The sequence below is a fragment of the Rhinichthys klamathensis genome, unplaced genomic scaffold (assembly GCF_029890125.1).
Source record: "Rhinichthys klamathensis goyatoka isolate OS25496 unplaced genomic scaffold, OSU_Roscu_1.1 h1tg000043l_1, whole genome shotgun sequence".
Classification (NCBI taxonomy): domain Eukaryota; kingdom Metazoa; phylum Chordata; class Actinopteri; order Cypriniformes; family Leuciscidae; genus Rhinichthys; species Rhinichthys klamathensis.
The window spans coordinates 216,880-241,640 of NW_026606590.1; the positions used below are offsets into that span (position 1 = coordinate 216,880).

The window sequence follows — 24,761 nt, forward strand, 5'->3', positions numbered from 1 at the left end:
TGTGGTCAGGTAACGATCATCCTGGTAAGGGCATCTGAAAGGCAAAGAGGGAATCAGAAACACCTTACAGCACACTAGATGGATAAAGACTGGCCTTACTCACCCATCAACCAGAAGGTCCCATTGGGGTAGACTGAGTGGACTGGGGGTTGATGTCGCCCAGCAATGTCCCAGCATCAGGACAATGTTGGGGTCGGTCCTCTCCAAAACGTGCACCTCAACATACACAGGCTCCCGCAGGACTTTTGTAACAGGATAATCAGCATCACTGTAGTAGGAAGTGTACGCCTCGTCCCCTGAGGAAGAATAGTGTTTAACCAGAAACCACTGCAACCTGGAGCTTTAGAAAGGCTTTAGGCACACACTTGGGTCAAACACTTACCTTCTGCACAGCCTTTGGTGACACACTGACCATTTGCTAGTCTAAGCTCCACCCTGAGGGGTCCAGGAGCAGCTACTGGTGGAGGTGGAGGAACAGTGTTGACCTCCACAACCAGAGCTTCCACAGAAGTACCAGAGTACCTACACTGGAAGAGAAGCCTGGAAAACAAACAGTGAGCTTGTAGCATTTGCCAAGGATTAACAAACGTGCTAAAGCATACGTCACCCACTCAAAATGGCTGTCCCTTGTGATGGAACCAAGTGGTCCGATACCCACTTCATACGAGGAGGTCATTCTGTTTTCATACACCACATATCCACTGTCCTCCTGCAAAGAGTAACACTGTTGGCATCCAGTCCATTCTAAGCCATGCAGAACAAAACCACAAGCAGCTACTCACTGTCATGCTCGTGCCGCACGCAGTGACAGGGAACTGGTATATAGCAAAGAAAGGTGTGGATCCCACAGGACTGCAAGCTGGATCATTTCCACCCAGGAGACGGACTGAATCCAGGCTCAAACGAGGCAGCGTGACATCTCTAGCCACCACTACCACAAACTGACCATCTCTTATACACTGGACAGTCACTGGAACAAGGTACAAGAGCTGGTTATTGATGAGGATCAGTTTAACAAGAAACACCTTTACATTGACTCAACACTCTTACCGGCCTTCCCATAGTAACACTGCTGTCCGTTAAAGCAGCAGTTAATAGCTGCACACTCAGCACCACTGATACCAGGTGGTCCACATTGGATCTGCTCATAATCAGCTACAGCACATTTGTCAAGGGGCTCTGCCTGTGCCACTGGCTGTTTAGGCTTCAACTGCTGAGGAAACTGTTGACTAGCTTGCTGTTGAACTGACTGAGGAAACTGTTGACTAGCTTGCTGTTGAACTGGCTTAGAAAACTGTTGACTAGCTTGCCATTGAGCTGACTGAGGATACTGTTGACCAGCTTGCTGTTGAACTGGCTTAGAAAACTGTTGACTAGCTTGCTGTTGAACTGGCTTAGAAAACTGTTGACTAGCTTGCTGTTGAACTGGCTGAGGAAACTGTTGACTAGCTTGCTGTTGAACTGTCTGAGGATACTGTTGACCAGCTTGCTGTTGAACGGACTGAGGAAACTGCTGACTAGCTTGCTGTTGAACTGGCTTAGAAAACTGTTGACTAGCTTGCTGTTGAACTGGCTTAGGATACTGTTGATTAGCTTGCCGTTGAACTGACTGAGGAAACTGCTGAGGAAACTGTTGACCAGCTTGCTGTTGAAACCGCTGGTCAGTTTGCTGGAACATCAGAGCTTGAGGACTTTGGGGCAGATTACTCCACTTTGGAACGGCATGGCAGAAAGCACAGAACCAAACACAAAGTGCCAGAGACTGAACAACACACCAACTTCCTACCATTGTTCAACAGCTAGTCACACTGTTGAGATGCTGCCCTTTGGTCTTTTTGTACTCTACAGATTTTGGCTAATTAACGATAATCCCTCCCTTTTCATTAACAGTCATGATTCTCCAGACTTGCATGAGTGTGGAGTTTATGCAACTGGGTGTTTCCATTGGTTCTTAAGGTTCAACTGTCCTTGTTTTTCCACCCTTTTGGAACATACATAGAATGCACATATTGAGCTTATTTCAGAATAGTTTACTAGTACTATTTCTGCCGTTCAGAATTCAGCCTTTGTTTTATGCTTCATCCTGTGAATATAATAGTGGTAGTGGTGGGCAGATCGAGGCTTCGTAAAACACTGAAAAAGTTGAAGCAAATGTGCCGTATTTTGTCGAGGCTTCGAAACAATCCGACACCTGTCTCCATGGTGACCCCTAGTGGTCAGAACAGTGTAAATGCAACAAAAACCCAGGCCAAACATGCATTTAAAACCCCTTTTACAAAGCTATTGCAAATGTTTTATTGAAAGTAAAATCTTTCAAATGTAATTATCTAATCATCTAACAAGATTATCAAGTGTATATATGTTCTTTTATCAATTGTCAGGGTTTGTTTTGTTAGTTCTATGAATGGCTCAGCTAAACAGGCCAATAAGACTATTAACTACCATTATTCATTTGAATTATAATGTCTAATTAAATAGTCTACAAATGTATAAAACTGATCAGAGATCAGGTAAAACCCACAGACACTTGTTCAATGGTTCTCAGTGAATCCTCATGATTCCTGGGTTGACAGAGATCATCGCCCCCAGCGACGAACCATTGAAATTCCGAAGTGTTCCAAAACGTTTCGAAACAGTTATGACGTATTGAAGCCTCGTTTACTGAAATCACGTGACTCCGGCAGTTTGATACACGCTCCGAACCATTGATTCGGAACAAACGATTTGTAAAGGCCTCAAAGCTTCATGAAGCAGTGTTTTGAAATTCCCATCACTAAATAGTGGATGTTTTGGCTATTCTGGCCTCCAGTCTTAAGTGTCACAAGATCCTTTAGAAATCATTCTAATATGCTGATTTGCTGCTCAAGAAACATTTCTGATTGTTATCAATGCTTTGCCACTGTCTGCCAGCATTGAGTTTGTGACTGAGACTCACTTCCCTGACTATGTTCACCGTGGTCTGGAGATGCACACAAACATCTATCATTAGAGCGAAGCTCTCGGTGACAACAGCCAGCTCAAACTCTCCATTCCAGCTCCGCATGGGCCAATTGAGCTCATCAGCGTCACAAGACATCTGGAAATGGATTATATTAATGCAATAAAGGGATTTAAAAGCCCTTCACACAACAAGTAGGGCTGCACAATGATGGTTAAACTGATAATCATGATTATTCTCATTTGAGAAATTTCTTGTTTTATCAGAATTATTGCACTTTCATGTCAACTCATATGCAGGGTTTATTTGCCAGAAGTACTGTAGCTCACAATTGTGAAAAATAAGTAAGAATTGTGAAATAAGTCACAGTTACCGTTATGTTTTATCCCTTGGCAAAACAAACTGCGAGGAAAAAAAAGTCTGCACCCTGCTATATAAAATATTGAGGAACCCAGGTTTGCAACTGGAGCTTGGCAAGTAGTTCAGTGAAATGGCTTGGGCAGAAGCTTGGCTTCTTTAGTTCAAATCTAGCACCAATCAGAATGAACAACCTTGCTAAAGCAAAAATGGAACTTTGGTTTAGTAGTGTGGCCCAATAAATAAAACCAAGAACAGTCATGTAAGATCCGACTCGTTGAAAATCAATACCAATTTATTAAATCTAAATTCACATGACCAGGTTAACTTCTCCACTAGACACCACAGTTTGCCCACTAGAGACGGTCTTGATGGGAGTGTCCCTTCCTGTAAAAGAAGTGGTAGAAGCATGAGGAGCATTTAAATACCAAATTCTCACAGTTCCCAAGTCGGTTTACAGCAAGCACTCACTTTTCCTAGTGCAGCTTTGCTCACAGGAGCCAGAAGAGGGATGGCACACTGCTGTACTACAGTGGATGAAGATCTAACAGAGGGGGAAAGGGTTTAGCCATAGAATTCACTATAAAAAGTACTAATATTAAGGGTTGAGGTAAGGCTGCGGAGCATACGGTTTCCTGCAGAGGAGCCAGTGATGATGGATCAACAAATGTGAACATCTTCACAATAAAGCGCTTGTAGTGGGTTGGGAACTGAAGACCAGACGATCCAGCCACTGGAACCAATGTGGTCAGGTAACGATCATCCTGGTAAGGGCATCTGAAAGGCAAAGAGGGAATCAGAAACACCTTACAGCACACTAGATGGATAAAGACTGGCCTTACTCACCCATCAACCAGAAGGTCCCATTGGGGTAGACTGAGTGGACTGGGGGTTGATGTCGCCCAGCAATGTCCCAGCATCAGGACAATGTTGGGGTCGGTCCTCTCCAAAACGTGCACCTCAACATACACAGGCTCCCGCAGGACTTTTGTAACAGGATAATCAGCATCACTGTAGTAGGAAGTGTACGCCTCGTCCCCTGAGGAAGAATAGTGTTTAACCAGAAACCGCTGCAACCTGGAGCTTTAGGCACACACTTGGGTCAAACACTTACCTTCTGCACAGCCTTTGGTGACACACTGACCATTTGCTAGTCTAAGCTCCACCCTGAGGGGTCCAGGAGCAGCTACTGGTGGAGGTGGAGGAACAGTGTTGACCTCCACAACCAGAGCTTCCACAGAAGCACCAGAGTACCTACACTGGAAGAGAAGCCTGGAAAACAAACAGTGAGCTTGTAGCATTTGCCAAGGATTAACAAACGTGCTAAAGCATACGTCACCCACTCAAAATGGCTGTCCCTTGTGATGGAACCAAGTGGTCCGATACCCACTTCATACGAGGAGGTCATTCTGTTTTCATACACCACATATCCACTGTCCTCCTGCAAAGAGTAACACTGTTGGCATCCAGTCCATTCTAAGCCATGCAGAACAAAACCACAAGCAGCTACTCACTGTCATGCTCGTGCCGCACGCAGTGACAGGGAACTGGTATATAGCAAAGAAAGGTGTGGATCCCACAGGACTGCAAGCTGGATCATTTCCACCCAGGAGACGGACTGAATCCAGGCTCAAACGAGGCAGCGTGACATCTCTAGCCACCACTACCACAAACTGACCATCTCTTATACACTGGACAGTCACTGGAACAAGGTACAAGAGCTGGTTATTGATGAGGATCAGTTTAACAAGAAACACCTTTACATTGACTCAACACTCTTACCGGCCTTCCCATAGTAACACTGCTGTCCGTTAAAGCAGCAGTTAATAGCTGCACACTCAGCACCACTGATACCAGGTGGTCCACATTGGATCTGCTCATAATCAGCTACAGCACATTTGTCAAGGGGCTCTGCCTGTGCCACTGGCTGTTTAGGCTTCAACTGCTGAGGAAACTGTTGACTAGCTTGCTGTTGAACTGACTGAGGAAACTGTTGACTAGCTTGCTGTTGAACTGGCTTAGAAAACTGTTGACTAGCTTGCCATTGAGCTGACTGAGGATACTGTTGACCAGCTTGCTGTTGAACTGGCTTAGAAAACTGTTGACCAGCTTGCTGTTGAACTGGCTTAGAAAACTGTTGACTAGCTTGCTGTTGAACTGACTGAGGAAACTGTTGACTAGCTTGCTGTTGAACTGTCTGAGGATACTGTTGACCAGCTTGCTGTTGAACTGGCTTAGGATACTGTTGATTAGCTTGCCGTTGAACTGACTGAGGAAACTGCTGAGGAAACTGTTGACCAGCTTGCTGTTGAAACCGCTGGTCAGTTTGCTGGAACATCAGAGCTTGAGGACTTTGGGGCAGATTACTCCACTTTGGAACGGCATGGCAGAAAGCACAGACCCAAACACAAAGTGCCAGAGACTGAACAACACACCAACTTCCTGCCATTGTTCAACAGCTAGTCACATTGTTGAGATGCTGCCCTTTGGTCTTTTTGTACTCTACAGATTTTGGCTAATTAACGATAATCCCTCCCTTTTCATTAACAGTCATGATTCTCCAGACTTGCATGAGTGTGGAGTTTATGCAACTGGGTGTTTCCATTGGTTCTTAAGATTCAACTGTCCTTGTTTTTCCACCCTTTTGGAACATACATAGAATGCACATATTGAGCTTATTTCAGAATAGTTTACTAGTACTATTTCTGCCGTTCAGAATTCAGCCTTTGTTTTATGCTTCATCCTGTGAATATAATAGTGGTAGTGGTGGGCAGATCGAGGCTTCGTAAAACACTGAAAAAGTTGAAGCAAATGTGCCGTATTTTGTCGAGGCTTCGAAACAATCCGACACCTGTCTCCATGGTGACCCCTAGTGGTCAGAACAGTGTAAATGCAACAAAAACCCAGGCCAAACATGCATTTAAAACCCCTTTTACAAATCTATTGCAAATGTTTTATTGAAAGTAAAATATTTCAAATGTAATTATCTAATCATCTAACAAGATTATCAAGTGTATATATGTTCTTTTATCAATTGTCAGGGTTTGTTTTGTTAGTTCTATGAATGGCTCAGCTAAACAGGCCAATAAGACTATTAACTACCATTATTCATTTGAATTATAATGTCTAATTAAATAGTCTACAAATGTATAAAACTGATCAGAGATCAGGTAAAACCCACAGACACTTGTTCAATGGTTCTCAGTGAATCCTCATGATTCCTGGGTTGACAGAGATCATCGCCCCCAGCGACGAACCATTGAAATTCCGAAGTGTTCCAAAACGTTTCGAAACAGTTATGACGTATTGAAGCCTCGTTTACTGAAATCACGTGACTCCGGCAGTTTGATACACGCTCCGAACCATTGATTCGGAACAAACGATTTGTAAAGGCCTCAAAGCTTCATGAGGCAGTGTTTTGAAATTCCCATCACTAAATAGTGGATGTTTTGGCTATTCTGGCCTCCAGTCTTAAGTGTCACAAGATCCTTTAGAAATCATTCTAATATGCTGATTTGCTGCTCAAGAAACATTTCTGATTGTTATCAATGCTTTGCCACTGTCTGCCAGCATTGAGTTTGTGACTGAGACTCACTTCCCTGACTATGTTCACCGTGGTCTGGAGATGCACACAAACATCTATCATTAGAGCGAAGCTCTCGGTGACAACAGCCAGCTCAAACTATCCATTCCAGCTCCGCATGGGCCAATTGAGCTCATCAGCGTCACAAGACATCTGGAAATGGATTATATTAATGCAATAAAGGGATTTAAAAGCCCTTCACACAACAAGTAGGGCTGCACAATGATGGTTAAACTGATATTCATGATTATTCTCATTTGAGAAATTTCTTGTTTTATCAGAATTATTGCACTTTCATGTCAACACAAATCAAGAGAACGTCAACTCATATGCAGGGTTTATTTGCCAGAAGTACTGTAACTCACAATTGTGAAAAATAAGTAAGAATTGTGAAATAAGTCACAGTTACCGTTATGTTTTATCCCTTGGCAAAACAAACTGCGAGGAAAAAAAAAAGTGTGCACCCTGCTATATAAAATATTGAGGAACCCAGGTTTGCAACTGGAGCTTGGCAAGTAGTTCAGTGAAATGGCTTGGGCAGAAGCTTGGCTTCTTTAGTTCAAATCTAGCACCAATCAGAATGAACAACCTTGCTAAAGCAAAAATGGAACTTTGGTTTAGTAGTGTGGCCCAATAAATAAAACCAAGAACAGTCATGTAAGATCCGACTCGTTGAAAATCAATACCAATTTATTAAATCTAAATTCACATGACCAGGTTAACTTCTCCACTAGACACCACAGTTTGCCCACTAGAGACGGTCTTGATGGGAGTGTCCCTTCCTGTAAAAGAAGTGGTAGAAGCATGAGGAGCATTTAAATACCAAATTCTCACAGTTCCCAAGTCGGTTTACAGCAAGCACTCACTTTTCCTAGTGCAGCTTTGCTCACAGGAGCCAGAAGAGGGATGGCACACTGCTGTACTACAGTGGATGAAGATCTAACAGAGGGGGAAAGGGTTTAGCCATAGAATTCACTATAAAAAGTACTAATATTAAGGGTTGAGGTAAGGCTGCAGAGCATACGGTTTCCTGCAGAGGAGCCAGTGATGATGGATCAACAAATGTGAACATCTTCACAATAAAGCGCTTGTAGTGGGTTGGGAACTGAAGACCAGACGATCCAGCCACTGGAACCAATGTGGTCAGGTAACGATCATCCTGGTAAGGGCATCTGAAAGGCAAAGAGGGAATCAGAAACACCTTACAGCACACTAGATGGATAAAGACTGGCCTTACTCACCCATCAACCAGAAGGTCCCATTGGGGTAGACTGAGTGGACTGGGGGTTGATGTCGCCCAGCAATGTCCCAGCATCAGGACAATGTTGGGGTCGGTCCTCTCCAAAACGTGCACCTCAACATACACAGGCTCCCGCAGGACTTTTGTAACAGGATAATCAGCATCACTGTAGTAGGAAGTGTACGCCTCGTCCCCTGAGGAAGAATAGTGTTTAACCAGAAACCGCTGCAACCTGGAGCTTTAGGCACACACTTGGGTCAAACACTTACCTTCTGCACAGCCTTTGGTGACACACTGACCATTTGCTAGTCTAAGCTCCACCCTGAGGGGTCCAGGAGCAGCTACTGGTGGAGGTGGAGGAACAGTGTTGACCTCCACAACCAGAGCTTCCACAGAAGTACCAGAGTACCTACACTGGAAGAGAAGCCTGGAAAACAAACAGTGAGCTTGTAGCATTTGCCAAGGATTAACAAACGTGCTAAAGCATACGTCACCCACTCAAAATGGCTGTCCCTTGTGATGGAACCAAGTGGTCCGATACCCACTTCATACGAGGAGGTCATTCTGTTTTCATACACCACATATCCACTGTCCTCCTGCAAAGAGTAACACTGTTGGCATCCAGTCCATTCTAAGCCATGCAGAACAAAACCACAAGCAGCTACTCACTGTCATGCTCGTGCCGCACGCAGTGACAGGGAACTGGTATATAGCAAAGAAAGGTGTGGATCCCACAGGACTGCAAGCTGGATCATTTCCACCCAGGAGACGGACTGAATCCAGGCTCAAACGAGGCAGCGTGACATCTCTAGCCACCACTACCACAAACTGACCATCTCTTATACACTGGACAGTCACTGGAACAAGGTACAAGAGCTGGTTATTGATGAGGATCAGTTTAACAAGAAACACCTTTATATTGACTCAACACTCTTACCGGCCTTCCCATAGTAACACTGCTGTCCGTTAAAGCAGCAGTTAATAGCTGCACACTCAGCACCACTGATACCAGGTGGTCCACATTGGATCTGCTCATAATCAGCTACAGCACATTTGTCAAGGGGCTCTGCCTGTGCCACTGGCTGTTTAGGCTTCAACTGCTGAGGAAACTGTTGACTAGCTTGCTGTTGAACTGGCTTAGAAAACTGTTGACTAGCTTGCCATTGAGCTGACTGAGGATACTGTTGACCAGCTTGCTGTTGAACTGGCTTAGAAAACTGTTGACTAGCTTGCTGTTGAACTGGCTTAGAAAACTGTTGACTAGCTTGCTGTTGAACTGACTGAGGAAACTGCCGACTAGCTTGCTGTTGAACAGACTGAGGAAACTGCCGACTAGCTTGCTGTTGAACTGGCTTAGAAAACTGTTGACTAGCTTGCTGTTGAACTGGCTTAGGATACTGTTGATTAGCTTGCCGTTGAACTGACTGAGGAAACTGCTGAGGAAACTGTTGACCAGCTTGCTGTTGAAACCGCTGGTCAGTTTGCTGGAACATCAGAGCTTGAGGACTTTGGGGCAGATTACTCCACTTTGGAACGGCATGGCAGAAAGCAGAGAACCAAACACAAAGTGCCAGAGACTGAACAACACACCAACTTCCTGCCATTGTTCAACAGCTAGTCACACTGTTGAGATGCTGCCCTTTGGTCTTTTTGTACTCTACAGATTTTGGCTATTTAACGATAATCCCTCCCCTTTCATTAACAGTCATGATTCTCCAGACTTGCATGAGTGTGGAGTTTATGCAACTGGGTGTTTCCATTGGTTCTTAAAGAACTCATTAGGGCTGTTCTTGCATGGCCACATATGCAATGCTCTCAGTTAACAACCAATGTGGAACCAGATTAAGAAAGCACCAGTGTACTCTTCAATAAACACTACTGGGACCACTCGAGTTTAAGGATTTAAACTCTTGGACATCTGGCATCCGCAAGCATGAAAGCTTGTGGAGGCTTGTTACTAATGCAATATAATGGAAATACATTTTTATAGGATGAACAAACAGCAGGCCAAAATGATCACAATGAAAATATGATTAATCGTACAGCCCTAAAAACAAGTCAAATTATTTTACATACATTTAATGCTTTTATTTTCCCCCATCTATAGCGATTCTCTGGTGTCTGTTGTTGGTGCCAAGGCTACGCCCATTCCTGCCGAGGGCGAGTATATTAATATGAATAAATGCACTGCTTTTTTCCCTGGACTGAAGTACTGTACAGTCCTGAAGTATCCTGATGCAACATCAAACGATGCTGCCCCTTACTTTCCTCTCACTGGTGACAGAAAGTAAGTGAAAATCATCTATATACTAATATCGAAATATTCCTTTTCCTCAAACATTTCATCCACACTTCGTCTGTGTTCAGATTTGCTGTTGAGCTCCATCCATCTGAAGAGGTCACAGAGTATTTTGCCACCATCAGCTACGCCTACGAAGATGAGGCAGACAAAGTCACGTTTAGCCTGAAGGCTGAAGGTTAGAGACGACTTAACAAAATACATAACTGGAGAAAAAAAAGAGAAAACATCCACATTTAAATTAACCATCATTTGTCTTTTGCTCACTAACAGGAACATCCCATGAGGCCAGAAATGTAGTGATATTAAACAGACAGCAGTACAGCATCTCTGCAGAGTTGCTTATCGATTCTCTTCAGCTTGATTCTAAAGTTTCTGCAAAACTGAAGCGTGGTGAGAAGTTTACTTTGGAAATTGAGAGTGACCTAAAACTCCCAGAGACGACTTCTGTTCAAACACTCATCCTGAAATATGGTACATGTCCAGTGCATATGGCCTGTCGCGATTATTGATTAATTGTCTGATTGTGGTTATCCGATCAAATTTAGATAACCGCAATAATTGTTCAGTTTAAATTTCAATCTCAGTTTGCCATTCAAATTAGGAAATATATGACCATGACAGTATAATTCTAGTGAATTATCTCTCTCAAAATATATTCTCAGAGAATGAAAAGATTGAGGCTGAATTTAAGTCTGATGTCAGATCTGAAATTCAAAGAATCATTCCCAACATCCTTCTTGATCGCCAGATTGGCCTGAATGAGTTGAAGGTCCGCGATGTTCTGGCAAAGGCAGTTGCGGTAAGAACTTCCCTTAATTTGTTTTCATCAGCTTTTGAAAATACCCAAAGAAACACTGCAAAAAATGCTTTTCTTACTTAGTATTTTTGTTTTGTTTCCAGTCCAAATATCTAAAAATTCTTAAATCAAGATCCATTTACTAGATGAGTAAAATGACATAAGATATTATGTCCTGTTTTCCAGGGGAAGTAATCATGCTTAATTAAGTAATCATGAGTTGATGCTTAAAAAAAGCTAAATTATCTGCCAATGGTGTCAGAAAAATAATATGAATTCAAACAGAAACAAGCTTATTTTTCTGACCCCATTGGCAGATAATTTTGCTTGTTTTAAGCAAAAACTCACTTCATTTTTATTTATTTCCCCAGAAAACAAGACTTAATATCTTATGTCATTTTACTACTTTATATGCATCTTGATTTAAGAAATGTTTGATATTTGGACTGGTAACAAGACAAAAATACTAAGTAAGAACAGAATTTTTTGCAGCAAATAAATGCTTATTAAACTTAAAGGGATTGTTCACCCTAAAATGGACTAAAATTAAGTAATTTACTCACCCTGGTGATGTTCTAATAATGCCACATAGCCTATACCCTCCTTTTTTTTTCGGACCACAAAAGGAGAACATTTTATTTTTTTTAAATGAAGTGCTTGCTCTTGTCCATATAATGGCAGTGAATGCGACCAGCATCAAGCTTTTCAAAAAAGATGCAAAAGCATCACAGAATGATCCCTTGTGACACAACACATATTCCAAGTGTTCTGGGGGTTTACGATAGGGTTTGGTAAAAAACAAAACGAAATTTAATGTATTATTTAACAAAAATCCTGACCTTGGCCACAAGTTGTGAGAAATCAAAATGAATTAAAACACATCATGAAATACATCACCTATAAATTCCAAATAGTATCTAAGTACTTTCTTCACTGAATCAAATATAGTTACGACAAACACAAAAAAGTACATGGATTGTATTTCATGTTGCTTGATTTCTCACAACTTGTGTGTTTTTCTGGGCGAGTCGGAGTGAACTGCGTCGCTAATAAGAGTCTAATGAACGCATGCAGTTGAGCATAGAGGATAAGCAGCCAAGGTCAGGATTTTCGTTAAATAATACATTCAATTATGGTTTCTTTTCCACCAAGCTCTATCGTAAACCCCAGAACACTTGGAATATATGACATGTGATGCATCAGACCATTCAGTGATACTTTTGCGTCTTTCTATGAAAGTTTGAGGTTGGTGCAGGAGGATAGGCATGTGAGGAGGACTTTTTAAATGATCTTTTTTGTGGTCTGAAAAAGATAGAACAGCATACTGCATTAGAACAACACCAGGGTGAGTAAATAATGACTTACTTTTATTTATTTTATTTTTACATATATGCAGATTTTGGGAGTTCACACCGTGCCGGTGATCACTCTTCCTGAAAGATTGTTCCTAAATGTGTGAGCAAAACTCACCATGTTCACCAGTATTTCAATTAATTTCACAGTTACCAGTTAAAATTGACACATGCTTTTTAAACAGAGAGGCTGCTGTTAAACATCACTTTGGCCAGCATTACTATACCATCACTCTTCCCTTGCCCTTGGGTGGAAAATCCAGTAGGGATCTGAACTTTCCCACAACGCTCTCCACACCAAACCTGATTGTACCTCATCTTGGTCTGGAATTTGAATCTGCTAGCATTAACCTTCCAGAGGTCTTCATTCCTGGGAGTGTGTCGCTGTCTGTGCCGACTCTCGGATTGGTAGAGTTGTCCGGAAAACTAAACAGCAACTTTTACATCTTAGACGCAGCTGTGTCTGCAGCCAGAGATCCTGCTGAAAGTTATTCTGCTAAGTTTGAAGTCACTGGCACAAGTCCTGTTGACCTTCTCTCCCTAAAGGTCGAAGGTAAACCTATAATTGAAGTACCACATGCACTGTAGGCATGCACTTGTTTTGGATGGTTGCTTATTGATTGATTTATTTCACAGGATCTGCTCTAGTTGAGACCACACCTGGCGATTCTCTCAAGGCTAACGTAAAGGCTGTGCTTCACCACAAGATTATCGGTGCCACGATTGGTGTTGAGGGGGAAGTAGAATTTGCTGAAAAACTCAGTGTGAAATCCAAAAGCAAGCTTAAAGTTACTAGCCGTGTTGGAGTGCAAATTTCATTGGAGCACACTGGACAGTTTGGCGTTGATGCCGAGGAGATCTCTGGAGATGGAAACCTGTTAGCATTCTTCAAGGCTGGTTCAGTCCATGGTTCAGGAAACCTTTTGCAATCAGTCTCAGTCCTCCCATTCAGACAAGAGGCAAAGATTAATTCTCCACTGAAAGTAGATTCAAAACTTCTTCGGGCTCACAACTCCTTTGCTGTAGCCTTTGCCAATGGAGAGCTGATAATTCTGGCCAACAACACAGCATTTGACAACCTTCTAACATTGCTAAACATTGCTAAAATAACCTTCAAGGAATCCCAGTTTGAACTTAATTCTCATACGAAAGCACAGGTTCTTGGCCTGAAGATTCAAAACGTGGTTGAGACCAGAGCTGGTGTTGAAGCAGTTAGCATTAAGATTGAGACCTCAACTTACAGCATTGAATAACTTATCCATTCCCTGGTCACAGGAGCACTGGACATCAGTGGTCTAGCTATTCACAGTGACGCCTCTGTTAAACTCATTGGACACCAAGCTGTCCACAAAGCTATTCTGAACCTCAATAAAGATGGCCTGAGAACCAATGGCACAACCTCACTGCAAAGCCTCCTGAGTCTGCAGGAGCTTAAGCACACCTTCGAGATCACCTACAAAAACGAAACTGCCACTGCTCAGTGCAAAACCATTGGACAAATCATGGGAAGTCACATTAACTACAACACTGAGCTAGAGATTGCTGGACTTTCTGGTAAAATCAAAAATCATATACATTTCAACTCCAGATCATTTAATTTTGACACCAATAGTGATGAATCTATTCCATTCAGTTTCAATTTTGATGCCAGTGTTAATGGTAAGGATAACACACACTTCCCTTATGTACACGTAGGGCATGGTTTTATCGCAAAAGTCTTTCTAAAAGCAGAACCACAATCCATAGCTCAGTCTCATGAATGCAAAATCTCAACCCGCCTTAACCTAGACAACAGTGTCAACATTAAATCACAATTTGAAAGCATGTCTGACACTTTGCTTATCCCCTCTGAACAAAAGATTAAAGTGACAATTAAGGCTGAAGTGAACGACTATGCCAGTAAACAGGAAATCAGCGCTTACAACAGTCCAGCGCGGCTTGGGCTGGAAGGGTCTGGAAAAGTGCACACCAATCTGTTCAACACTGCCAACACTTCTTATCAGGACTTTGCAGTCTCTGGCTTCCTAAAGTATGACAAAAGCACTGATACACAATCAATTAGTTTGCCTTTCATTGAAAGTTTTTCTCGAGTCCCTGACAACATCAGAATAACACTTGTGAGTATGGGCGAGACCCTGAGGAAATACATCAACCGAGAGGGGATTGCTTCTAAAATTCAGAACATACCTCATCATGTAAGTGATTTTGTGTCTAATTTGAACTTTGAGAGAAGAGCTGTGCAGCTGAAACATGCCTTGAAAGTTCCGTACCACGAGAACGCATTAAAGCTGAAAGGTCTGATCGGTCAACATGACATCATGACTTTGCGTAAACATACACGCCACTTTCAAGTCAAGTGGCGTGTTATCTATACGCATTTTGAGCTATCCGCGTGTATGTCAACACCGAAATCTTTTGCGTGTATGTCTACGCCGTTAAATTTCCGAGCGAAACGAAGCAAAATCTATATCTACATCTGTGGAGCGATATTTCTTTTCCTAGGATGGTAGGAGAAGACTCATAAATGGTATTAACCCCAGTGACGGGTAGGTTTAGGGACGGGGTTGGGGTAGGTCATATATTTATATAATACAGTAATGTAACGTTAAGTCAAAGGCGTTGATAAACACGCTGAAAAGCGATTATGCGTGTTAATAGCACGCCAAAAATGGAAATACGAATTGGTGTGTCATACATACGCCATTTCATGAGATCAGTCTGGATCGGTGCATTTGAGAAATTAGTGAGTGATATGTTCAACCGTTTCAGTGAGGCATTGGATAGTTTGGGGGAATTGATTGTGATGGGTATGCATATTGACAAAGTTGTTGAAATCCTACCAAAGCACATCAAGGTTTTGATATTTTCCATCATTGAGGATGTAAAAAATATTCTTAGCTTGATCAAGACCCAAGGTTACACAAAGCTGAATGAAATCTTCCATCCTGCCAGTGCTGAGAACAAGCTTGACAGTCAGATTCCTGCAATTTCGACATCTCTTCTAGTGCCATCTTTTGGAAAACTGTATGGTGAAATTATAATCAGAACAACGCCAGAACCTCTGCAGAGTTCATGAACGCCTCAAAGAGATACCCTTTTTTCACAGCTTGCATTAACTCTATAGGAACCTCTGCAAACCTCAACGTTCTGAGTTATGATCTAGAATCCACAGCACAGATATCGATCCCCGAGACGAGTCCTGTAATAGTGTCTGAAACTTTCAAGTTAACACACATTGAATTGACTTTAGACCAACAGGCATTGTTGACTCTGAATGGATCTGCCTCTAACAATACTTTCTTTCTTGAAACTTCATACAAAAACCAGGTGAACATCCCCTCACACTCACTGTTTGGTGAAGCTATCCTGATTCAGAAGGCTGTAGCTTGCCAGGATGATGCTGCATTCACAATAACAGTTAAAAATGAAGGAACTGGCAGATTTGCCCTTCAAGACTTCTCTAAGGAAGGCACCCATAAGAGTGACTTGCATTTGAACATGGGCATTGGCGCCGCCAAGCTGTCTTTTACTGGCCACACTGATAGCGATGCTTTGCAGATCAAGATGAAGATGAAAGTGAAGGCTGATGCTGTTGCTCTAAGGCACCTTGAATTCAATGCTAGTGTTAATACTGAGTCTCCATTTATCAAGAACAGTTTGCTGGTTGCTTCTGGGAAGGCTCGCTTGAGCGATATGATGGTGGAAATCAAGGCATCCCATGTCACATCGGTTGTCGGAGCTGTCAGCGGGGTCCTCTCTAATGCCGCCAACATCATGACTCGTCCTGTCAGGGTCTTGCTCTGGCAGCTTTGTCTGTGTTGTCTTTGTTTCATGTCTCTATGTTTGTCTTGTGCTTGAACATATGGTTGTGTTTGTGTTGGCCATGTGCTCCTCTGTTCCTGCCTCCTTGTTTCTCTGTACCACGCCCTCTTGTCTAGTTGAGTCCTCGTTTGTCTGAGTGTTGTCACCTGTTCCTCATGTTCTCTGCTCCCTTGTTTCAGTCCTCGTTTATGTGAGTGTTCACCTGTTCCTTGTCTAAGTGTTCTCACCTGTTACTCTTGTTAACTCCCTTTATGTGTGTGCTCTTTCCCTCATGTGTTGCCAGTTCGTTGAATGTTGTGCTACTTAGCTAGTTTCTTGTTACCTAAGTCTATTGTGTTTTATTTGTAGAAGTTTGTTAGTGCTTTAGTTCTGCCATTGGTCCTGTCTGTCTTGTCTCCTGAGTCTCTAGTTCCAGTCCTGCTAGCAGAGTGTCCCTGGCTGCTTGCACTCTGTGCTTTGGTGCAAGCCTGATGCTTAGCCTGAGATCCCAGAGTGCCTTGCTGTTGTCCTTGGAGGTTCCTGTCTGGCTATTGCTAGTACTCTCAGGTCTCTTTCTGCTCTGAAAATACTACTCTCCAGCCTACAGTCTTCTTGTGCTAGCTACAGCTGCTGCTCTGGAATTTTTGCTGCAACGGCTGTCTTTGTGTCTCATCCCTGCCTTTTGTCTGGACTGTTCACCTCTCCCACCACATCTTGTCTACTGTTTGTCAATAAACCTGTTAACACTCGTTCTGCATTTGAGTCCTCCTTCATAGACCCGTGACAGAACGAACTGGCCAGTTCAGGACTCAGCAGAATGAGCATCAAGATCCTGCCAACTGCTAACATCCAGGAGAGAATGGCTCGTCATCGTGGTCTCACTGCTCTTCGCCAGGATGGTTTTGAGGTGGGGAGTTTTGCCCAATTCTTTTGGACCATGTCTGTGGGGCTAGATTATAATGATGCTGCTCTCAAGGACATTTTTAACTCCTGCCTGGATGATCCCTTGCCTGCATGGGAGATGGATTCTCTCCGTATTCTGGATTTCTGGGGTTTCTCTAGGTACGCAGTAAGTGGGGAATGCCGCCAAGTCCACCGGAATCTGCTTTCAACAACCACCCTGCCCTTCCTCGCCTGTCTCGTCACATTTATGATCCTCCTCTGGCTTCCACTAAGAAACTAAGATTCAGACGGAATTGGACAGTTCAGTCCACCACAGCTACCCCAGAGTCAGTCAAACTTATCACCATCTCTCAGACATCCAGGTCAGTCCCAGTCACTTTAAGAACTGAGTCAATATCTGTTATTCAAGACAGTCAAATCAACCGCTGTCTTCCCTCAGACTATTACGTCAGTTCCAGCCATCTCTGAGTCTGCCGACTTAACCTCTGTTTTCCCAGTAACAACCCAGAGTGTTCCTGTTACCTCAGAGTCTGCTAGGTCTGTTTCAGTCACTGCTGAGTCGACGGTCACTGCTATTCTGCCTGGTTTGGCTGAGTTAGCTGTAGATTCTACAGAGGCTGTCCAGCACACAGTATCAGCCCGTCGAAGGAGGAAGAAGAGAAAGGCCTGTGCAGAACAGTCTACAATTCTCCATTCTCAAGCTCCAGGTCCAGTGGTTCCTGAGGTATCAATTCCAGTAGAACCATTTTCTAAGTAATTGACTAGTAATGTCATTCCCTCAGAGACAATTTCTCCCAGTCCTGTCATGTTCACAGAGGTCATTCCAAAGCTGCCTGTTGTCATTGCCGCAGAGGCCTTCTCTGAATGTCTTACAAGTCTTGTCAAATCCCTAGACATTTCTGCCAAGCCTGTCAAGACTGCAGAATGCGAGCCCGCTGCTGTGAAGGCGGTCCCCGAGCCCGCTGCTGTGAAGGCGGTCCCCGAGCCCGCTGCTGTGAAGGCGGTCCCCGAGCCCGCTGCTGTGAAGGCGGTCCCCGAGCCTGCTGAGGTGAGCGTTGCTCCAGAGAGCGCAGTCCCTGTGCACGCCAGCGCAGCCCAGGAGGGCGCTCCTGAGTCAGTCCCTGAGCACGCCAGCGCAGCCCAGGAGGGCGCTCCTGAGTCAGTCCCCGCACCTGATTCCAAGACCTTCACCAATCCTGCTAGTCATGTCTTTGCCCCCAAGTCTGTCAAGCCCAGTTGGAAGTCCAGACCAGTTAGGCCAGTTCCTGTGTCCAAGAGTACCTCCTATCAAGTTCCCTTTCCTCCCGTCTCACCCTCTGCGTTTCCTGGTTATGGTTCCCCTAAGCCGGCACCTCCTTTGTCAGCCTTGAACTTTTTACCCGGTTCTGTTCCCACCCGCCCCATCCCTCCCTCTGTGTTTCCTGGTCAGTTTGGGACTTCTATGTTTATGCCCCACCCGCCTCCCCAGTTGTTGCCTCCTTGGACTTCTATGCCTGTTTTGGACGCCTGGAGGCGTCCATTAGATGGGGGGTACTGTCAGGGTCTTGCTCTGGCAGCTTTGTCTGTGTTGTCTTTGTTTCATGTCTCTATGTTTGTGTTGAGCTTGAACATATGAGGTGTGTTCGACATCGGCTGCGGCTGGATGTAACTGATCGGCGAGAGTAGCCGCGTGCAGGCGGGGAGGAGCTGCAAACGGAGACGTGAAGTCGGACACTTTCTGGTTCCTGTAGTGACCGCTCACGTGATGTTTGTATACTTTAGCACAGCTGAAGTGAAATAAATGCAATATTTGCCAAATACACAGATGTTTCAGAGACATTTTCATTCAATACTTTATGTACTGCTTCATACAGCGTTTGTTTGAACAAGAATAAAGTTTAACATAAGCCTACAGCTACTATCAATGAAGTGGAATCAACGTTTTTTTAATCAGTTTTATTTTGATAAACATAACACAATACATCGCGACTACATGAAAAGAGTGTTTACTGTTATAAAAAAAAACTGATTTGTGAGCTTTAGTGGAACTAAAGGTGTGAGAATAAACCGAATAAACACGAAACGCACGTGATCGTTGTCATGCGGTGAATCCGGCCAATCGTGGAACAGCTGTGTCGTCATCAGAGCTCGTGCAGCCCAGAGCAGCCGCTCTTCAGAAGCTGCGCTGGCTGAGTTCTCCGGCTACTCTCGAATCGCTCTCGCGGTACTTTGATGGCATACGTCACAGTCACGTGGCGTCGGCGCTGTATCAAGTCGGACAAAATTTCTAACCGGCATGCACTGCGTCAAGTCTGCCGCCGATCGGTCTGCGCAGAGCTGCATGAAGTCGAACAAGCCTATGGTTGTGTTTGTGTTGGCCATGTGCTCCTCTGTTCCTGCCTCCTTGTTTCTCTGTACCACGCCCTCTTGTCTAGTTGAGTCCTCGTTTGTCTGAGTGTTGTCACCTGTTCATCATGTTCTCTGCTCCCTTGTTTCAGTCCTCGTTTACGTGAGTGTTCACCTGTTCCTTGTCTAAGTGTTCTCACCTGTTACTCTTGTTAACTCCCTTTATGTGTGTGCTCTTTCCCTCATGTGTTGCCAGTTCGTTGAATGTTGTGCTACTGTTTAAATCTGTGCTACTTAGCTAGTTTCTTGTTACCTAAGTCTATTGTGTTTTATTTGTAGAAGTTTGTTAGTGCTTTAGTTCTGCCATTGGTCCTGTCTGTCTTGTCTCCTGAGTCTCTAGTTCCAGTCCTGCTAGCAGAGTGTCCCTGGCTGCTTGCACTCTGTGCTTTGGTGCAAGCCTGATGCTTAGCCTGAGATCCCTGAGTGCCTTGCTGTTGTCCTTGGAGGTTCCTGTCTGGCTATTGCTAGTACTCTCAGGTCTCTTTCTGCTCTGCAAACACTACTCTCCAGCCTACAGTCTTCTTGTGCTAGCTACAGCTGCTGCTCTGGAAGTTTTGCTGCAACGGCTGTCTTTGTGTCTCATCCCTGCCTTTTGTCTGGACTGTTCACCTCTCCCACCACATCTTGTCTACTGTTTGTCAATAAACCTGTTAACACTCGTTCTGCATTTGAGTCCTCCTTCATAGACCCGTGACACGTCCTAGTGAGGTTGTTATTGACTTTCAGAACAGGGGTATTGCTAAGATCAACCTCTTCGAGTCTTTTTCAGCCAATGTTGATGTCTAGAAAGACTACACTGTTACCTTCAACTAGGGCTGGGCGGTATGACGGTATATATCGTTACCGCGGTAGAAAATGTCAACCGTAACAGATTTTTTTATTCCGTGTATACCGCGACATGCAAATAAGTGGGCGTGGTTAACTCGCGTGCAACGTGCGTGAGACTGAAACACAGCGAATTGTAAAAAGAAACACGGAGAAAGCAGATCAAGAGGATCCACAAAGGAATTACATTTTCTAAAGGGTTGTTGTTGTTTTTGTTAACGTGATATTTTCGGGGGGGAAGGCGCAGCAGTTAACTAGAGCAGTGCCCAGGCTACAGATTCGAGGAGTGCACGTTCGCAACGGGGAAAGCTGGACAACAACAGTTCATATATCAATATCGTAACGAATAGAAATAACCTTAAATAGTTATTTCCGTCTCTTATGTTTTTAAACACGCAAACAGTTTGCCGCCCGTGGTAATGAACAACCTGCTTGTTAAAGTGAATGTATAATCCTGTAGCCTATCTGAGGCAAAATTACTAAATATGCTTCGCGAGTTATAGATTTCTAACTCCAAACAATTGGCCACCGAACCAGCTGATAAAATCTTCCTTTGATTCGATACGTGATTACAACTTGACACTCAAATTTACCGATCGCATTTTACTGATGCAGAAGACGCGCGTGCACACGCACTGAGGGAGCGCGGTGTTCACCGGGCTATGGTCAAATAATGACGCAGTACAAGGTGTGTATAATTTAACCTAGTCTACTTTGTCAACACTAACAGTAGCTGCTGTTCGGTTTTCAAACTGCTGCTCTCCTTAGTCCTTCTAGTCACTTCTGAACTTCTATTGATTAAAGCGCAGGGTGACGGGTTGCCAGATATCACAAAAAGAGCAAAACAAGCCCCTTAAAAACGCAGTGTAGCCTAAGCAGACATGGCAAAAATGTACCGGGGAACACATTTAAACATAACTAGTATTACTATCCTACTAAATTAAAAGGAAATAACTAATTTATCATGAATAGAATAGTTCAATTTAAAATATTCAGATATTATAAACTGATTGATGAAGTAAAGCATAACATGACATTGAAAAATTATTCAGAAACACTTTATTTAAAGTTTAATTGCACCTATGAGTTGTATTTAACATTAATCAGTTGGGGGAAGTTCATCTAAAAGTTGATGAGTGTGTTTTGTTTATATTTAGCTATCTAAATAGTTTACCAAAGAAATAATTTACCAAATAAGAGAAACAGAAAACAATGTGAAGTACTTTTCATTTCTAAAGTATTTGGGTTTATTTATTATACAAAGCCCTTTTTGTAGATTTTTCGAGAATAACTACATATATAAATAACTATATCGTGAAATATATCGTTACCGTGAAATAAAATTAGTCATACCGTGAAATAGAATTTTGGTCATACCGCCCACCCCTACCTTCAACTCTGACATACAAGAAATCAGCAGTGTGGTAGTCGCCTACTTAAAGTCCCACTCCGATCATATTTTGAGCTATTTTTAAACATTCCCAGTGGTCTTTAAATTATGATTATGCCATTTTTAGCCAAAATCACAAAACCTGTGCCGTTTTCTGGGACTTCGCTTCAGCAGAGCGGCAGTAGCTCATTAGCAATTCGCCTCTGCGATGTGGGCGGAGCCGTTGGCACGGAGACGCCCCTCCCCCTGCCCGTTGCTGAGAGCTCTGTCTCTCCCGCTAGCTTACATCCCCAATACCGGTGGGGCAACAGTATTATATACACGTTAATTATTATTATCCGAAGTTAATCAAAGTTATCACCGATCACCGATCATTATTTCACTCCAAGACGTCGCGTGTGGAGACGCCCAGTGGAGTTACTACGTCACAACTCCAGTCGATTTTAGCCAGCATTTTAGCGTCTGCTACTGATTCACAGCCATTTGAATGTAGAAATACTCAGAAATACAACTTTGAGCTGATTTTTCTCAAGATATGTCCTCTAACATCAGAAAAATGCCACAAGAACATGTTAACACCTAGAAAAACATTATTTTCATCGGAGTGGGTCTTTAAACAATTACAACTACAGCCATAACTTCACACAGCCAGCAACAACAAAGCTGAGATGGGTATTTACGCTGTTGTGAATAGTTTGGCCAGCTTTGGGTACTTAAATGCTGCAGAAATGTTTGTGCCAGCCATTTTCAAGATTCCAGCAACTAGAGAGCTGAACTTGAATGATAATACTGGCCTATGGTATGACTTTACCACAAATGACCAGCCTGTTGATCTAAGTGCCAAACTTGTCTACCAGACGAGCTGGTTTGCTCCTATTATTGATTTGGGTCTCATTGTTCCTTCATTGGGTAACTTAGTCTCTGAGGTGTCTTTCAAGTCCTCTATTCTTAACCTCAATGCTAATGCAGGGATTTATCCGAAGGATTACTGGATGTGTGTAAGTGCCACAACTGCCTCCGTGTTTCAGGGATTGAAGGCCAAGCTTAATGGAACCACTGGCCTGACCACAAAAAGTGGATTGAAACTGGCCTCTTGTTTGTCTTTGGAGAATGCCCACATTGGCGGTTATCACGGGAGTACCTTGACCCTGGAAGACATCTATGAGGCTGTATTGTCTGTGGACACAGTTGCTAAGATTAATCTGACAAGCTTCACTATTGATGCCACTCATCAACTTTCTGCGGACACCAAGGTCCATCCAAAGGCAACATCAAACTTAAAGATCAAGTACACTTTTGATCGTCAGGATTCGGAGGCTGCTGGACATGGAGATGCTGAGAATACATTAAAGCTGGATGCAACTCTTTCCTACATCTCCATTGAGTCTGCAACCCAAGTAACCACAGATTCTACATTCACAGGTGCTATTGATCTTAATGGAAAAATGGATAATCAAGCTAACATCTATGTGAACGCTAATGGTCTGAAATCCAATCTGAAGACTACTGGAAATGGGAACATTGATTTTGAATATTCCAAGTTTGGGTTTGACATTAGTGACCAGCTGACCTTGGAGGGAGATCTTGAACGTATGTATTCTTTGCTAGAAATTGATTATACATAGCTATTACACCACTGACGTTGCAATAAACTACACTGCTCTTGGTAAAGTTGAACTTGTTCCCTAAGAACCCTCTTGACTGCTGTAGACATATTCTTGACACAGCCAAGTCATAGTGATTTTGATGTAAGAGATAGAGTAAGAGGAAGTATTCTTTCATTGGATAGGTTAAATAGCAAAATAGAGATTTCCTCCCGTTGGTTCAATTCAAGTACAGAAATATCAGCAGAGTATAGTGATGTACCCGTCCCAAAGAGTGTGTATTGGTTCTCTTCTAATCTCACATCTCCATCTACACTTCTGGAGTATCAGGGTGAAATAAGTTTAACTGGAACTGGCCTGCTCGATTAACATTGATTTTTGTTGAATACTCACCGGAGGAAATCTCTATTTTGCTATTTAACCTAATCATTGGGCTTTATTTACTGTATGCTTGCTCACCTCAGGCCTCATAATCACTGACATGAACAGATCCAGAATAGCTATAAAAAGTCACTCTCAAGCACAAAGATGTAAACATGGTTGTCTAGTGATTGAAACCCTGAAATATTCTTTGTCCCATTTAAACACTGTAATAAATGGATAATTTAACTATAAATATAGACTCGACTCTTCTTATTGTTCTACTTCATTGACAATTTAAAATTGTACATTTTGTGATGTTCATTGTTTATTTAATTGATGTTCATTTATTTAATATAATTTTACCTTTGCAAAATAAAAAAAAGGATCAAATGACTTTTGGCAAAAGTTAGTTATTAATATTCCTAGTTATATTCCAAGTTAAACGGTTTTTCTTTTGTAGTTTTTATATGAAAATGTAATAACTCCTGCATTTAAAGAACATGATGCAAATAGCCTACGTGTGAACCGAAAAACAACAATACTTCCTTGACTAGATGATATAGTAGGGCTAACAATTATTAAACCAGTGCTCTTTAAATTATCTTATTCAAGAACAATTAATTCTCCTCACCTGAACGGCCATGGAAACAGAGCGCCCTGTATGTCCAACGGTTTTTTGTTTTTTTTTGTTTTTGCAACGTCATTTATTTAAATATTTATGACGTAATACAAAAATCGGTCTATCAATGAATTATCTCAATAGAATTAAAACATAAACTGCTGGGATGAACGTATTTTATCTCTGTGTGACTGTCACATACTGTTATCACTAAATTAAATTACGTTTGAATTCGTTAAAAACGTTATATTAACATAATCAGTGTTTAACCAAGTACGGTAGATGGATTTAACTCCTGATTTC

General features: G+C 42.8%; 2 protein-coding genes and 1 long non-coding RNA gene across 3 annotated transcripts in view; 2 read left to right on the forward strand and 1 right to left on the reverse strand.

Moving 5' to 3' along the window:
* The window catches only part of apobb.2 (apolipoprotein Bb, tandem duplicate 2), a 59,932-nt gene extending 38,009 nt beyond the window's left edge, over window positions 1-21,923 (forward strand). The window contains 11 exon segments of the mRNA XM_056247173.1: window positions 10,226-10,405; window positions 10,486-10,595; window positions 10,691-10,891; window positions 11,083-11,219; window positions 12,613-12,671; window positions 12,754-13,121; window positions 13,205-14,863; window positions 15,286-15,618; window positions 15,621-16,360; window positions 20,366-20,460; window positions 21,873-21,923. Of these exon segments, the coding sequence (XP_056103148.1) occupies window positions 10,226-10,405; window positions 10,486-10,595; window positions 10,691-10,891; window positions 11,083-11,219; window positions 12,613-12,671; window positions 12,754-13,121; window positions 13,205-14,863; window positions 15,286-15,618; window positions 15,621-16,360; window positions 20,366-20,443 (3,865 nt within the window). The 3' untranslated portion in view covers window positions 20,444-20,460; window positions 21,873-21,923.
* Window positions 4,815-5,226, reverse strand: LOC130082340 (uncharacterized). The gene is made up of 2 exons (XR_008806757.1): window positions 5,078-5,226; window positions 4,815-4,997 (listed from the first exon to the last, which is right to left on the reverse strand). It is a non-coding gene; the product is annotated as an uncharacterized LOC130082340 (long non-coding RNA).
* Window positions 21,924-22,489: 566 nt separating the features above from the next.
* Window positions 22,490-23,497, forward strand: LOC130082304 (apolipoprotein B-100-like). Its single transcript, XM_056247158.1, has one exon. The coding sequence runs from the start codon at window positions 22,541-22,543 to the stop codon at window positions 23,495-23,497; it is 957 nt and encodes a 318-aa protein (XP_056103133.1). The 5' UTR covers window positions 22,490-22,540.
* Window positions 23,498-24,761: the final 1,264 nt, after the last annotated feature.

Coding starts and splice junctions, on each gene's coding strand:
- LOC130082304 (XM_056247158.1), top strand. CDS start 22,541: ATGGGTATTTACGCTGTTGTGAATAGTTTGGCCAGCTTTGGGTACTTA.